General features: G+C 43.4%; 1 protein-coding gene across 1 annotated transcript in view; it reads left to right on the top strand.

Moving 5' to 3' along the window:
* Positions 1-6021: 6021 nt before the first annotated feature.
* LOC147007737 (uncharacterized) overlaps positions 6022-16638 on the top strand; it is an 85156-nt gene continuing 74539 nt past the window's right edge. The window contains exon 1 of the mRNA XM_085866490.1: positions 6022-6133. Coding sequence (XP_085722616.1) covers positions 6023-6133 — 111 coding nt within the window. The 5' untranslated portion in view covers position 6022. The remainder of the gene's footprint in view (positions 6134-16638) is intronic.

Here is a 16638-nt window from a genome sequence, read left to right on the forward strand (position 1 = left end):
CTCCGACAGCTTTCATCGTTCCGAATATTGTTCAACGACTTTACTTTTCCTTGTCATGCAAATGCACTGACTGTATCGCAGCCCGTCCAGGCATGCAGTCCAATCAGAGCATTACACACATCCTTCCCAAGAATTTTTCCGAGGCGGTTGATATCAATAATGCGAATTTTGTTCTTTTTTTCCTCGTCTCAGCAGTACTCTTGTTCCCAATTCAAGATGAAATCCAAGAAGGAGCACAAGGACATCAGTGTTCTCTGATATAACCATCACTTTCGAAAAAGAAGAAGCAGCATGTCTGTAGTGCAGAATCAGCCTCGTATCAGCTTCTTCCTGACTACACTCAAGTTCGGAAACCTCCTCCACCCGGTCACTTTCCATCCTGACACATTTTTCGCCTGATGTGACGAAAAGTTCTGTGTCTAAGAGTTTGTTTTGGCATGATGGATCCTTCAAACTACTTGATAAGTAGTCGATGAAATTATTCTTACTCTCCCCACTTGACAACAACCTTTTCCAATTTTTTTTTATCCTGTGGCCCGCCCGGATCTCTTTGAAGACTATGCGTTCAGCAGAGCCTCGGTTCATCCGCTCTGCATTTTTTATCGAACTGTCCTTGTAAGTATTAAACACAACATCAATTCTGCTGCTTCCCTTCCCCTCGTTGAGTACATAGTTCAAGATCCTCTGTGACATTTCAGCAAATGTGTGATTGTCCCCATTCATTTTCTGAACTAAACCCATGCCATCAATTATCGTGGCCGTTCGATCTGATGGTGGGTCAACCTTCGCTACCTCTTTCTCAATATGATTCCCAAGCCTAGCTTTGTCGGTCTTTTTTAATGTGCCATCCCCATTAGCCAATGACCATGGTTTTGGTCCTGGAGGATACGAAAGAACGTCTCTCATATCCAGCTTTCTGTTTTCAGAAATAAGGATCATTTTACCAAAGAGCCGGTTGTCTGCTTTCAGGACTACCTCTTTGTCTCGTGTTTTCACAGTTGTTACTTTCTGTACGTCAGCAAATGTTTTCAGCTTCAGTCTCTTTATAGGTTCATAGAAACCTTCTCCACTTTCCAATTTCAAAGTAAACCGCATAAACGCCTCCTCCCCCTTCTGTGCGCTGAGCAAGTCCTTGCAGACATCGGGTGGAGCGATGAGCCCAGTAGAAATGCTCACCAGATTGGAATATCCCTCGTCAAATGGATTCATCCAGTTACTCTCTAGCATTTCCTGCACAGCCTTTACGTCCGCTTCATCTTTACTCATGCGGGATCTCTGCAGATCCTGATGTCCTGAGGAACTTTGGATGAAAATTAGTTCCCTGAGTTGACGTCAGGCTTCTCCCCTATGCTCTGCAGTGAGGTAGTACCGAGACACGGTCCCATGCTTCATGCTAAACCCTCTGGTTACACCTGAAGTTTGTGTGTCTTTATTTACAGTTTCATCAAGGGTTTGGTCTACAGCAATTTTCTCGAATGGGTTTCCACTGCTGCGCTGAACAGAAAACCCCCCATTGAGAAAATGTTGGTGAAGATCAGGGCAAACAGAATTTAGCATCATCATCTGACCGTAGTGAACTTGAAGATAGCGCGCGTAATTGGTTTTGTCCATTGCAAAACACCATGGAATCATCTTCCGAATACATGCTCGGTGAAGATACCAATCACCTTCACGATCGGCTCTGATCAGACCTAGTAATATTTCCACCAGATCAATGTACGTCATCCAGAATGCGGAAACAGGACCTCTATCATTGCGCAGAACACCCAAGTATACCTCAAAAAGATGAAGTATCCTTTGGCAAGACATGTCTTGCTCAAGTGATTCAAGTGTAACAGAGCACATATTTTCGTGGAGATCAGCCACACATCGAAAGGTTTCATCAAGCGTGTGAAGATCATCATGGTGGCTGTTGTCTAACCACTCTAAAAACTCTCACCAAACCTGTCGCATCATCCCTTCATAAACGATTTTATGAAGACGCACAGCTCGGTTGTATTGCCGACCCAATAAGACTTTCTCAATTGACCCTTCTGCTATTATCCCCGATTCAACAGCTAGACCACGCAGTCCAGCAGATCCAAACAGCTTTCCAATTATGCCCAGTAAATTGCAGATGACATGAAAATTTCCCATCATCAAGACAATACGTTCGAATTTCAACTGGTGTTTCCAAGTTATCTCTGTAGCTTTGGCATACAAAGCTTGGTCCATTACCACACATATTTTGTCAAGTTCTACTGACTGGCAAATGGACACTGATTTGCACAGAATCTCTTGCACAGTTGAAAGATCTGAAGGTGGGGCATTGATTGTTGGCAGGTAACCAACGGTGTCCTTGGATACTGAAACATTGTCCCTTGTCTGGATATTGAATCCAGTCCATGATGGTATGATCTGGTTGTGAATATCATGCATCCGCACAAGAAGCCAAATGTAATTTCGCGGGTGAGCACTTGTGGATGCATCTATGAATGGCATTGAAAAAGTGGGGGTGGAACCATTCTCTGGCCTGCTACATACAATGGCTGACAGTCACCAACTGTCTCAATTGTTCTTCTTTTCTCCTGCTTAAAAACGATTGGCTCATCTTGCCTCTGCGGCGCACAGGTTAAAGACACAGGCTGCATCACAACAGCGTTAATACGATGTGTTGTTCCTTCTTCGCTCAGTGTCTCTTCCCTCCTGTCAATGCTGTCAAAGGCTAAAACAGTTGGGACACCAGGATGAATTCCTTTGGGAATGCCACCATCACCTCGACTAACTTTCTCAACGCATAATGCTGTGTCAATTTCTTCGAGTCGGGTATAGGAACAACAGTGACCAAGCCGATTGAGGGTCCTGATGATTCCACATTACCTGCCAATGTTTTCACAACATAAGCTAACAGGACATGCTGAGGTGTGACAACCTGCGCATTTGTCACAGCATTCAGGATATCTTGCGCAAATGACCATGACAGCCCAGAGATTCGGTCAGATGCGTCGCGCTGTGTACCCCCCAGGAGCACCTTCAAAAATGCCATAAGACACTCTGGTAACTCAATGTATGATTTGTCCAGTTCTTCGGGGTGCGGAGGCCACATTTGTTCTTGTATGCTACCCTTGATGTTATCCCTGAGTATGATTGCAACATTTTCAATCAACTGGACACAGTGTTGTCCTTGGTTGTACAGCTGAATTCGCTTTTCTAAACGGATAACTTCAGATGCAATGTCATCGGTTTTAAGGTTATGTGGTCTAAGAAACACTCTGTGATCTGTTTCAAAAAAGTGCAAGGTGTCACCGAATTCAGCCTCAAGATTTCTGCATAAATTCTTTTTTGTGGACGCTCTAATTTCAACACCCTGTTCAATGAAAAACGATTCCAATTTTGCTGTGATTTCTACCAGGGAAACCAGGTGAGGATTGAACAATATGTTACAACGCACATACGAATATAACTTCTCCAGTGCGACTCCCACAGCGTTGGCGTAGCCATCGTCGCCCGCTGCAGACTGCGATGCGGTCTTTGGTGCCGTTGATTGGTCTCGTTTTGAGTTTACTGTGTAACGCCTATAGCAGGTGGCATGGTAGTGCCCTTCAGCAGCAACAATGTCACGGGATGTGAGGGCAATGATCATCTCATCACATCTTCTAATCGCGGCATCACGTACCGTTTCATCAGCCCTTAGTTCTGAGGACTGAATGAGTGGTTCCCTTGTGCAAGAACCTTGAATGTACTTTGTCTTTTTCTCGCAGAAGATGCATACTTCTGGATAGACATGTGATTTGTCCGCAGCATCTGTGGACTGGCGTGAAGACCTCCGCTGAACAGAACTCGGCTCACTACTCAAGTTACCTAGATCACCCTGAATATTTCTCAGATTTTTAACATGTGTTAGTCTGTCTCTGCATTTCTTATGATAACGGATATCCGGTGTGGATGGAGGATTGGCATCAGCAATCCTCAAAATAGGTTCAATATGTCTTATCTTAGCAATTTCATAGTCTTTGCCAAGACGCAATGTCTTTAAGTTTAACAAGTTCATCCACATAACATTCTTCCTCACATATTGCACATTTGGCTTTTTCGACTCTTGGCGCTTCGTTTTCCTGCAGTGTTCCTCAGAATCAGTCATGACGTATGGCTCTGTCTTGTCTTTGAAATTTTCAAAATGGGACCTGAAAAGATAGAACGTCAACTGAATTATAGGTCACAATGTGTCCCACAGTAGTTGGTTAATCCCTTCCTTTTTAACTTCGAAAATGGTTCACTAGCCAGATTGAAATCCCCAAATCGCAAACATCTGAAAAAGGGATTTTCCCCTTGCAGTTTTCAATGAAGAATGGGATCATAGGCAAGTGAGTGATGGGACTGCGCTCCCCCTTACCCCAGGCTCTAAGCATTTGCATCTACAAGAGCAGCACCATGTATGTATGTATGTATGTATGTATATCATGTTGTGTACTTCTATAGGACCTTTGTGAGTGTGAGTGTGCACTTCTCTAGGCCTCTACACGGTAATGGATGGGGGGGTTGATGGGGAGTAAAAGATGATACTAACTTGTGAAAAACTTTGGGATCATGTAATGAACATAACAGATCGATAAATGAAAATCTATGAGAATCTTCTCCCTTATCCCAGTGAAGGAAATGTACAGTTATGTCAAACAATTCGTTTTGCTGTGTTTCCACATATATCGTTTCCACATATAAAACGATATATCGCATGATATTTACCTTCGCAAACTTTGTTGCGAAGGTTATGTTTTGATCGCTGTGTATTTATTTATTTATTTATTTGTGAATATGTGTGTTTGTTTGTTTGTTATTCGCATAACTCCAAAAGTATTGAACTGAATCGCAGCAAATTTGGTGTGATGATTGGTTATTATCCGAGGACCATGTGATTAGATTTTGGGAGCGATTGGGTCAAAGGTCAAGGTCATGAAAAGGTCAAAATCGTCTTTTTACCAGAGCGCAGTCAATTTGTATCCAATTTGCATGCGACTAATGCCAAAATATTCAGAATTCAATGTCCCATCTTGTGATATGTGACTTGAGACAATGACGTAATAACCCTTATTAGCGGTTGGGAGTCAAAGGTCAGGAGGGGTCACAACATTGCAAAATGTGCGGTTTTAGTCATAACACGGTCAATTCCTATCCGATTTGCATGAAACCAACACCAAAATGTTGACTGTTCTGTTCCCCACACTCTAATACCAATTACAAAATTACGAGTACAAAGGTCAAGGTTGAGGTCATGAAAAGGTCAAAATCGTCATTTTTGTACAATGAATGTTTGTTTGTTCACAATAAATAACTTATTTAGAAAAACAGAAACTCGTGTGTGCTAAATGCCCCTAAAATGCCAGAAAATAATTTCTAATAATGTGACCAGTTGTCATCAGATTGACTTGACACTGACACCCAAAAAGGTCAGGGAGTTCATTCAGAAATTGTACAATGTATGTGAATCAGTGTCAAACAGCAGGAAATTTAATGTTTTTAATCCATCATAACACATATGAGATTGCAGATGTGGTATGGGATTAAATACCCTCACAATCAACAGTTTCTGGGGGGGGGGGGGGCAAAATGTAGCATTGGCGAAGGTATGTGCTCTACTGAGTGCCCATTCTAGTTCAAAAATGTATTGGGCCCGATATGTTCTTGTGGATCAGGCATTACATGGCGGAGGTATGCACTCTACCGAGTGCCCTTCTCGTTTTAATTTAATTATATACTTGAACACTGTAGAACACAAATCGCCTTCATAATACTTCCAAGAACCTCCAGTTTTGCAGTACTTGGACATGTTCTATAGGATGATGGATATAAGACTGCTTAAAGAGTGCTGAACTTCTGGATATATATATATATATATTTTTTAATGTCTTTAAAATCGTTGTTGTATTGAAGTTGAAGTGCTGCACATGGTTTTAACTAATGCTGCTTGGGGTATCATGTTCTATAAACTCTCAAGTTTATACTGTGACCGATTTGTTCTTGTGCTCATTTGTCCCTTGTAGACATTATGCCGAATTCCCTGTACAGTGAGTGGAAAAATCAACTTCTGGAGAAGTTAGATGAAATCGAATTGATGAAGGGGCAACTTTATGTGAACCTGTTGAAGCACTTCCAATTTGTGAGTAATATTGTGAGAGTACTCAGGCTGAGCATGTTTGCAAAGTTGTCGTCATTTTGTTTTTTGTGATTATTAATACACTACATGGCCAAAAGTTTGTGGAGACATGCTTGTCCAACATCTCATTCCAAAATCATGGGTATTAATATGGAGTTGGTCCCCCTTTGCTGCTATAACAGCCACGACTCTTCTGGGAAGGCTTTCCAAGAGATGTTTGAACATTGCTGTGGGGATTTGCTTCCATTCAGCCACAAGAGCATGAGTGAGGTCGGGCACTGATGTTGGGAGATTAGGTCTGGCTCACAGTCTGCATTCCAATTCCTCCGAAAGGTGTTTGGGGTTGAGGTCAGGGCTCTGTGCAGGCCAGTGAAGTTCTTCCACACCAATCTCGACAAACCATTTCTGTATGGACGTCGCTTTGTGCATGGGGGCATTGTCACGCTGAAACAGGAAATAGCCCAAGAGCCCACAAAGGTTTATTTGTGTTTTGTTTGCCAAAAGGTCAGAGTTGTTTCGAGAGTGTAAATGTCTGTAGAATTCAAATATGCTGGTCTGATAAAAATCCACTTGGACAGTTTTCCACAAATCGCGTTTTTATAGGGGTACCCTATAATTTCCCGTGAACGCATTTTGTTTCGTAAACGTTCCGAACGAACTTTATAAGCAATTAATTTTGACTTAAGCCCAATAGCTACACCCAAAAATCAGATATCGTGCTAAAGCTTATCGTTGGCCAGATTCTATGAACTATTCTGTTTCTCAATTTGACTTCAAAAAAGTTGGATTAGCCTGATTTCAATGATTAACCCCAATTTTACTTACCGGCGCGTTTTATCGTATTATATTTTTTGTGTATTTTTTCCAATCCTGAAGTTTTCAAGAGGATTATTTCCAAAACAAATGTACTATTTTGAAGAACGATCATTCCCCTTTCCTATGCAAAAACAATCACGCAAAACGGTTTATATTTTGCAGAGTAATGACGAAAAGAGTATACATGGGGTTACTTGGAAAATATCGCAGTTTTTGAGATTTACACAATTCTCAAGCAAAGTGACTCATTGCAAAATATTATGTTTTATATTGATATAGTGTATATACTACCTCAATGTTCTTTGCAAGTGGAAAAGTTCTTGTCTGAGTCGTATACCCAGGTAATTGGTTATTTGGGTTACTCTATTTTCAGTGAAATAGATTGTCGGACGTCAGTTTCATTTTTTGTTGCACAAATGTGACATACTCTAACTATAGCAGATGCATGTATAATATTCTATCTTCTGTTGACCAGACTACGATGTTTATGTTTGTATAGCACGTGTATTCCCTGTATAATGAATGTAGTTGGTAGTGGTAGAATAGCATTTTTTTTTCTTTCAGGTTCACCAACAGCAAACAAAATGACATCAAAACGTACATGCATTCTCCATATTCACGGTAAAACTACCGAAGAAGTCAAACCTTTTGACGACAATACATGGTGGAAAGTGAATTCTGTTCATGAAAAGAGACATTCCACAGTAAAAGACTCAAAGTATTTCAGAATAAGCCTTCCTGCTGAATATGACCAGACAACTGTTTATCACAAACCATGCTACAAAGATTTCACCGCACTGTCCATTGCAAATGTGGAACAAGATTCAGCTGGCCCATCACGATCACACGTACTGCCTTCTGAAGTAGAACACACAGAGGCAAGTTCTACAGGCATCTTTGAGAAAAAGTGCCTGTTCTGCAATTCCATCACCAAGTCACTTGGGAAAGGCAAGTGGGAAGTGTTGGGGACCTGTACGACTGACATGGGTGAGGAAAGCATAAAAAATGCAGCTGAACTTGCACAAGATAACGTGATGCTTGCAAAGCTTGGAGGTCTCGACATGAAGGCAAAGGAAGTACGATATCACCACTCCTGCAGGAGAAATTACATACATCATTGCCAAACCGCAGTACAGAAAGATGATGACATGATGTCTTCAAAGTTGGCCGCTCACAAAGCAGCATTCCAGGAACTCCAGAAGCATATCGATGTAACCTTGGTGTCAAATCAAGGAGCAGAATACCTGTCATCATTGCACGTGCACAACCTCACCTTGCTTGGAGACGATGAGATGACATATCCTGCTCGAAGCTTGGCCGACAAGATCCTGAAAACATATCCAAATGAACAAGGCCAATCACAATGGAAGCGTTAGAAGTAGGACAGGCAGACCCTCCTGATGCTGTCCTTGAGTTCTTCAGGGTGCTGTACACAGGATCAAACAAGCCAACAAGATTTTGAACCGAGTTGGATACAGTGTAGACTATCACACAGCCGAGGCCCTAGAGACCCAATTAGCCACTGACTTCTCTGGTCGTAAATGTACCACACCCGATGGAATCGTCAAAATGGTCGGACTTTGTACCAGTTTAGCATGGGACAATTACGATGACCTTACGGAAACACTGTCAGGCGGCGTAACCTTGCACGATACTGCAGGTATCTGCTATCAGAACGAGCCGAACATGACACTGGACGAGTCACCCGAAGAACCTCCCTCCCAGCGACGGCTAACTTCAGTGGACCCTGCTGGGATACAGAGTTACAGTTCGAAACGAGTATTCCACCTAAAGGAACACACTTTGGAACCATATAGCAAGAAACCTAAGATGACAGTCTTTCAGTATGCAGTCAAAAGCAAACCAAGACCACCGCATCTCACTGACATGGAATATAGAGATCTATATTCTGGATGATGAGCATCGCACTCGACAAAACATCATTCTGTACAGGTTGGAACTCGCTTGTCACAGAAGATCCACTCCCCAGATAGAGAATTGCCGACATGGAGAACTTTAATCTCCCTCCGACTCGGCTAGACGTAGTGGCAGAAATGGTACGACTATCTCAGCGGGTTGCTCAGGAACGTAGAGAGGACTTCGTCGTGGTTCACTATGACTTAGCTATAGCTAAACCAGCTCTACAAATCCAAGCTGCCGAGGATCCTACGTATAACAACGTGTTGATCTGCTTTGGACCCTTTCACATTGAACTTGCGTATTTTGGTGCTCTGGGACTCTTCCTCGATTGCTCTGGTGGCCCACAGATACTCACAGAAACAGGTGTGCTTTCTTGGGGGTCGCTGAATGGATTTCTACGAGGAAAACACTTCAATCAGTGAGCGGAATGGATGCTATTCCAATATATTGTTGTGGCTTCTCGCCACTCCAGCGTGCGGACGACCGCCTTAAGCTAATTGCGGCCGCGCCCACCCACCGAACGTGGCAATCCAGTCGCAGCTTTTCGGATCAACGCCGAAACCCAGCTACGGGTGTTGTTAACCACACCATAAATCGGCCAACTCTTTTGTCCATGCGTGACAGGGTTGATCGCCAAATTGTCGATGTACTTAATTATTCGCGCAGACAGAAATGCCGGGGATTTACACCTCAACGGAGCCTGCATGAAAACGAGCCACTTTAAGCAGCTCGTTCCTTTGCGATTGCCGAGCGGTTTTATATCGCCAAGCCCTGTCGGACCCGATTATCTTATCGGTGTTAAAAACCAGCTAATACTCCGAACACAATTACGGCAGTTCAATGGAGGAAGGGACGCAACGAGCATGTGAATATTCAAACAATAGGGGACATTTATTTCCAATGCACATATGCAAGCAAGGCAATGAATGGGGGTAGGGGACAAGACACCAGCAAAAAGACCTACAGCCGATGTCTATTTATTATCTACATGCACTTAGTCAGTTCACTACTTAGTAGACAAGGCGCCACAAAATTTCATGCAAAAACCCCAAGAAAGAAAGAAAGCAAAGCACTGGGCTCGTAAGCCTTTATGATTGCTCGGAGCCAGGATGACTGCAGGGGCTCCGAGAGACCGAGCAGGCTACCTGCCACCCTCTTGATGACGCGCTGGGCGACCCTCGATGTCTCCGCCCGCACTCGAATGGACTCCACCAGCTCCCAACTCAACTCTCGACTCCAACGACGCCTCCAACGGAGCCTCCAACGACCAACTCCAATGACGCCTACAACTCACCAACCCTCTCACCAACTCGACTCTCTCACCAACTCTGGCGCTCTCCACACCGATTCCACTCTCGGCCAGCGAACGCGGTTTTTTTTTATCGCCGTCCGGCCGTTTTTGCCCTCCATTCCTGGCACGCGGGGGAAAATTCCAGGAGAGTTCAGCTTGGCTCTTTTGGTATGATAACTGTCATTCTGTTTTTTTTACGCCATTCTATTCTGAGGGACCCGCCCCAACCGTCACTTCTGTTTACCCGTTCCAGAATATCGGGGCAGGAGTTGTCGAGTTGTTCTCTTTGTTTGTAGAGGAGGGTCGTCCTTTTGGAGAATGTGGCTCCTTTGGCGTGGTTGTTGAGATGTCGTGGTTGGCGCTGTGGTGGGGATGGCGTGGTTGCTGAGATGCTGTTGTGGTGGTGGAGGTGGCGTGGTTGTAGTGGTGTCATTGAAGAGATGCTGTTTGTTTGAAGTAAAAGATAGAACAGAATAACTGCGAACTCAAAGATGCACAGCCCGGCACACGAATAATGCCCTTTATACATCGGTGGGGAATTCTAACCTGGAACACACACTTACCGAAATAACTGACCTCTAGGGAACCTGAATGGTGTTCTGTGAATTTCCACAACCGTAACAATATCATCAAATAAACATGTATCATGTCGTGTCTTCTTAATTTTGATGATACTGTACTAACAACACATTTTGTATATTTATAATTGTAGATGTAAGCGGCTTCATTCTCTCCTAGCGACAGCTTTCCAAGTTCTCCACTTCCAGAAGTTTCTTGAAGACACTGGTCCATTGCCTGAAACCTTTCTGACTGTAGTAGTAGTATCTTCCAACCGAGATCTGACCCCTGATGCATTCCATGAGATAGAAGTAAGTAACGACGACACCATAGTCATGAAGAAGTATACAGAGTACACAACACTGACCCTCAGTGGTCATCATGGGAACACAGCTAAGTTTTCGATGTTGAACATCGAACTAGTCCATATCTTCTTGCGATTCAGTCGAGCGTATAGAATAAATGACCAGCAGCTCTTCATTTTCTCCTTGGGCCAAATGTGTCCCATCTTCTTTGCTGGGAATCGTCCCAACTACGCTCGATGGCTGGTTCGTTATTACCACAATCTGATGAACCTGGACAACACACATCCTGGTGTTCGAGAAGCCTTAGAAAATGGAGCTTTATCTGTGAGAAGAACCAACAAATCATTCTCGCGAACTCAAGTCGACATCACCCTCGAGCAGACAGTGAATGCTGATGCTGCATCAAGGCTGACAGGAATCGCTTCGTTCAGCCAGTCCGACAGAGCGAGACAGCGGTGGATGGTCACTAGAGCTGCCAGAAGTTGTATTGTTGGAAGCCTCCTCGACAAAGCTGGCTTGAAATTGATGGAAGACGTCTCCAAATCGTTGAAACCGTATCGAGTCACTTTAGACAATAATGATCTCTCGAAGCTGCTTGATGCAATCAAGAACACCATGAACCCGTTTGATCAGAACACGAATGAAAGCCTCCACTGCATCACGACTGGCACCAGTGTACCAAATGATATCAAGGAGGATCTCTTGGGGTTTCAAGTGAAAGGCCAGGAGTTGTGTGATAATTTCACAGCAGAGAGCTTCAACGATCAAGCTCGCTTCGAGAAACCAATCAGCAGAAGGAAAATCAAGAACTTTGCGAGTGCTGCTGTGAATAAAAACATCACCACCAAGGACCAGAAGGTAGTCGAACTACAAGGGACCAGAGACCTGTTTGGAAGGCGACTCTACATCAGGACATTGGAAAGGATAGATATTGAGAAAGTCTTTCAATTTCCACTCGCCCTGGCGCACGTGGATGGTAGCATCAACAAAACTGACAAGTCAAAGCTTCTGCTCAAGCTGGAGGGAATGGTTCAAAGCGAGAAACCACGAGATATTGAAGTCGCATTAGTCGATGCGATGTTTCTGCTACACACATTGCTGAATCTCCCTCCCACATTTGGTGGGGTAGCTGAAGTAATCCTCCGACGGTTGTGTGAGATGTCACCACACACTGATCTTGTTTGTGATACGTACATCATTCCGAGTATCAAAGAGACTGAGTGAAACAGACGAGGGTCAGAAGAAATGACGTTTGCTGTGACAGGTCCTGAACAGAAGCGGCCTCAGAATTGGCAAACAGCTCTTCAGTCATGTTCCTTCAAAGCAGGATTCCTTGGCTTCCTTGCAAACAAATGGAAGAACAACAGATATGTTGGCATCCTGAAGGATCACATTTTGGTCATGGGTCTGGATGGTGTCTGCTGCATGTTCAGAGAAATCGGAAGGAGTGTATTCAGAGAAGACACGAGGCATTGAACTGCCAACATGAAGAAACTGACACTCAACTTGTGTTTCATCTTGATCATATCATGCAAGTATCACCAACCGCAACGATGAGGGTCAGAAGCAACGACACGGACGTCCTCGTGGTTCTGTTGTGCTACGCAGGTGCCGCACACGACTGCCCAAACGTATGGATGGATGTTGGACTCAGCGGCGACAACACCAGGCGATACATCAGTATTCCCAAACTGGTTGATGAATTGGAGTCTACTGTCCTGTAAGCTCTTCCTGGACTTCATGCATTTACTGGTACCGACTTCACAGCATCCTTCATGAACAAAGGAAAACAGAGACCCCTTGACATGATAAAACGCGAACAGTTCATCTCATCGTTTGCCATGCTAGGGGAGCACCACAATGTGCTTGATGAAACGGTTTCGACAATTGAGCATTTTGTATGCTCGCTGTATGGGAAACACAACTTGCTCAGCGTTGACACTGCCTGCTATGTTATGTTTCAACACACATATGCGTCAAGACAGCTGGGGGATCCACTGGAGAAAGTCAAGGGTGTAAACCCAAGTAGCATGCAGCCTTGTCGATCCGTTCTGATCAAGAAAATCAAGGGTGTAAACCCAAGTAGCATGCAGCCTTGTCGATCCGTTCTGATCAAGAAAATCAAGGGTGTAAACCCAAGTAGCATGCCGCCTTGTCGATCCGTTCTGATCAAGAAAATCAAGAGAGCAAATCATGTTCCCTCTCTGTGGAAGAAAGCTGCACGTCAAGATCCATCGAGCTAATGTGGCCGGCCGTGCCAACACGGATGGATCCTGGTTGAGGGAAGCTCCGCAATCGATTGGTTTGATGGTGATCAGATGCCACGCCATATCAGCCAGATCTTCGGTGAAAAGGAATCCGTGATCGAATCAGAAGACGAGGAGGATGTGGAAATATCACACGGATAACTTTTGTATGGATCACATGAATCGGACGTGGATGCCGATGATTGGAGATGAGCAAAATTTCAAAGCTCATTGTGTGATGACGGTTCAGATACATTCATGAATTCATTATAAAACCAAAGATAACCAAGACACTTATCCAGATCTATAGGAACATATTGAACAAAAGTCAATAGATTTGCATTCTCATTTTCCAAACTTCTCAACACATTGCTATTAATACACATGGATGACAACCATTTCATATACTACACAGATATATCTGATTATCATGATTATGTTGTTATACATTGTTAACAATTTTGTCATCTATCTATAATTCCAGCAATGTGTGTGTGTGTGTGTGTGTGTGTGTGTGTGTGTGTGTGTGTGTGTGTGTCTGTCTGTCTGTCTGTTTGTCTGTGACCACCGTTTCTCGACGACCGCTGGTCCGATCGGATTGAAACTTGCCAGGAATATTGCCGGGGCCCCTCAGATGTGCCTTTTCGAGGTTTGATATCAATCGGACGAGCGGTTCCCAAGTTACGGCCATTTGTCTGTCGACCAATGACAAGACACGGTGCTATGACGTCACGAATGACGTCACAATTGGTGTTTATTTATTTATTTTTATTACTTTTTTTTTTGCACGATTGACGGTCCGATCTGATTGAAACTTGCCAGGAATATTGCTGGGGACCCGCGGATGTGCCTTTTCGAGGTTTGATATTAATCGGATAAGCGGTGCCCAAGTTATGGCCATTTATCTGTCAACCAATGACAAGACACGGTGCTATGATGTCACGAATGACGTCGCAATTAATGTTTATTTATTTGTTTTTAGTGAATACATTTACAGAGAGAGGGTTGAGAGAGGAGGAGCGAGACTAGGGGGGAGCGAGGGGGGGGGGAGAGAGAGAGGGGGCGTCACAATTCTTCTTCGTTTGATATGACGTCACAATTGACGCTGGGGACCTGAGTATGTTTCCCAAGTTATGGCCATTTATGATACGGTTGGTCCGATATAATTGAAAAAAATGCCCCAATCCAGTCGTCGTTTACGAGAGCGAAGGAACGAAGCTGCACATACTGGCACGCCTTACCCACGAGAGAGGAGGGGGCGAGAGATGGGGGGGTGAGTGAGAGGGGGGTGAGTGATTAGGGGGGAGAGAGGAAGGGCGAGACTAGGGGGGAGGGGGGGCGAGAGAGGGGGCGAGAGAGGGCTGCACATACTGGCACTCACCTACGGGCACGCACCTACAGGCCCGCACCTACGGGCCATTACTAGTTATGATAATGTCAATAAATCACTATATTGTAATTAAAACGTAGCCTCGACTTATTTTACATTTACATGTATATTCCAAGAATCATGGGAAATTGCGATATTTTACAAGTAACCCCCATGTATGTATGCTCTTTTGGTCATTACTCTGCAAAATATAAACCGTTTTGCGTGATTGTTCTTGCATCGGAAAGGGGAATGATAGTTCTTCAAAATAGTACATTTGTTTTGAAAATAATCGTCTTGAAAACTTCAGGATTGGAAAAAATACACAAAAAATATAAGCTGATAAAACATGCCGGTAAGTAAAATCGGGTTAATCCAACTTTTTTGAAGTCAAATTGAGAAACAGAACAGTTCATAGAATCCGGCCAACGATAAGCTTTAGCATGATGTCTCATTTTTGGGTGTAGCTATTGGGCTTGAGTCAAAATTAATTGCTTATAAAGTTCGTTCGGAACGTTTACGAAACGAAATGCGTTCACGGGAAATTATAGGGTACCCCTATAAAAACGCGATTTGAGGAAAACTGTCCAAATGGATTTTTATCAGACCAGCATATTCGAATACTCCCAACATTTTCACTCCAGAAACAACTCTCAGACCTTTTGGCGAACAAAACACAAATAAACCTTTTTGGGCTCTTGGGCTAAAAGGGCCTTCCCCAAATTATTGCCACAAAGTTGGAAGCACAGAATCATCTGGAATGTCATTGAATGCTGCAGCGTTAAGATTTCCCTTGACTGGAACTAAGGGGTCTAGCCTGAACTATGAAAAACCACCCCAGACCATTATTCCTCCTCCACCAAACTTTACAGTTGGCATTATGCATTCGGATAGGTAGCGTTCTCCTGGCATCCTCCAAACCCAGATTCCTCCGTCGGACTGCCAGATGGTGAAGCGTGATTCATCACTCCAGAGAACGCGTTTCCACTGCTCCAGAGTCCATTGGCGTTGAGATTGACACCACTCCAGCCGACGGTTGGCATTGTTCATGGTGATTAGGGTGTTCCACTTTTGCAAAAGTAGTTGCTGGAATGAAGCATTATGTGCCTATCGATTCCACTAGTGAAGTTAGGTGATCGACCAAAGTTTGAAAATTTTCCCGCCTTTTTTGACCGCGGGCCGGCATTTTGAAATTTCAGGAAAAATCCATATTTTTGAAAATAATATTGATTTTTGAATATTTAAAAATATATATTTCTCTTTGTTTAGATGGCCGAATGCACTTCATTAGGCACCAGTATGATAGTAAGTACCCATAAATATTATTCACAACTTGTCCCAACATTTTGAGAAGGGGTTGCCATTTTGGAATTTCACTGAAAATCCTATATTTTGACAATTATTGCACGGCACATTGTTAGGCATTCACAGAATATCAGCAGTAGCGTTTTCATAAAGACATTATTAATGACAAATGAGAACATGATCAATTAAATATGAGAACAACCAAATGTTTTAAGCGACATGGTTTTCATATATGACAACATAACAATCGAGCAAACAAGCAACCACACAGATATCTTGTAGAGAACATATCGTTTGTTTTGTATAGTCTGGGTAAAGCTTCCTGTGCTCTTCCACGCACTGTAGCAATGCTTGACATTGTTTCTCATCATTGCACATATGAATAAAGTCAGACACTAGCTTAATTCCTCTTTCAGCTGGATCATTTACGACACGCAAAGAATTAGCACTTTCGCAAAATTTCCTGTAACTAGCGAACTTGTCCCACATAGCCACAGGGGCCCTGACCATTGGTCAGTCAAGGTTTATCTGCAAGTACGCAAAGAATTTAAAAAAAAAAAAATTTCATTAGATATACACAAAATATACAATTTTCACTGAATTTCCAAAATGGCAACCACTTCTCAAAATGTCAGGACAAGTTTGTGAATAATATTTACGGGTACTTACTATCATAATGGTGCCTACTGAAGTGCATT

Source organism: Eptatretus burgeri, unplaced genomic scaffold, assembly GCF_056783735.1.
Source record: "Eptatretus burgeri isolate ZD-2024b unplaced genomic scaffold, Ebu_testis_v1 Ebu_testis_scaffold_32, whole genome shotgun sequence".
In the NCBI taxonomy this organism is placed as follows: domain Eukaryota; kingdom Metazoa; phylum Chordata; class Myxini; order Myxiniformes; family Myxinidae; genus Eptatretus; species Eptatretus burgeri.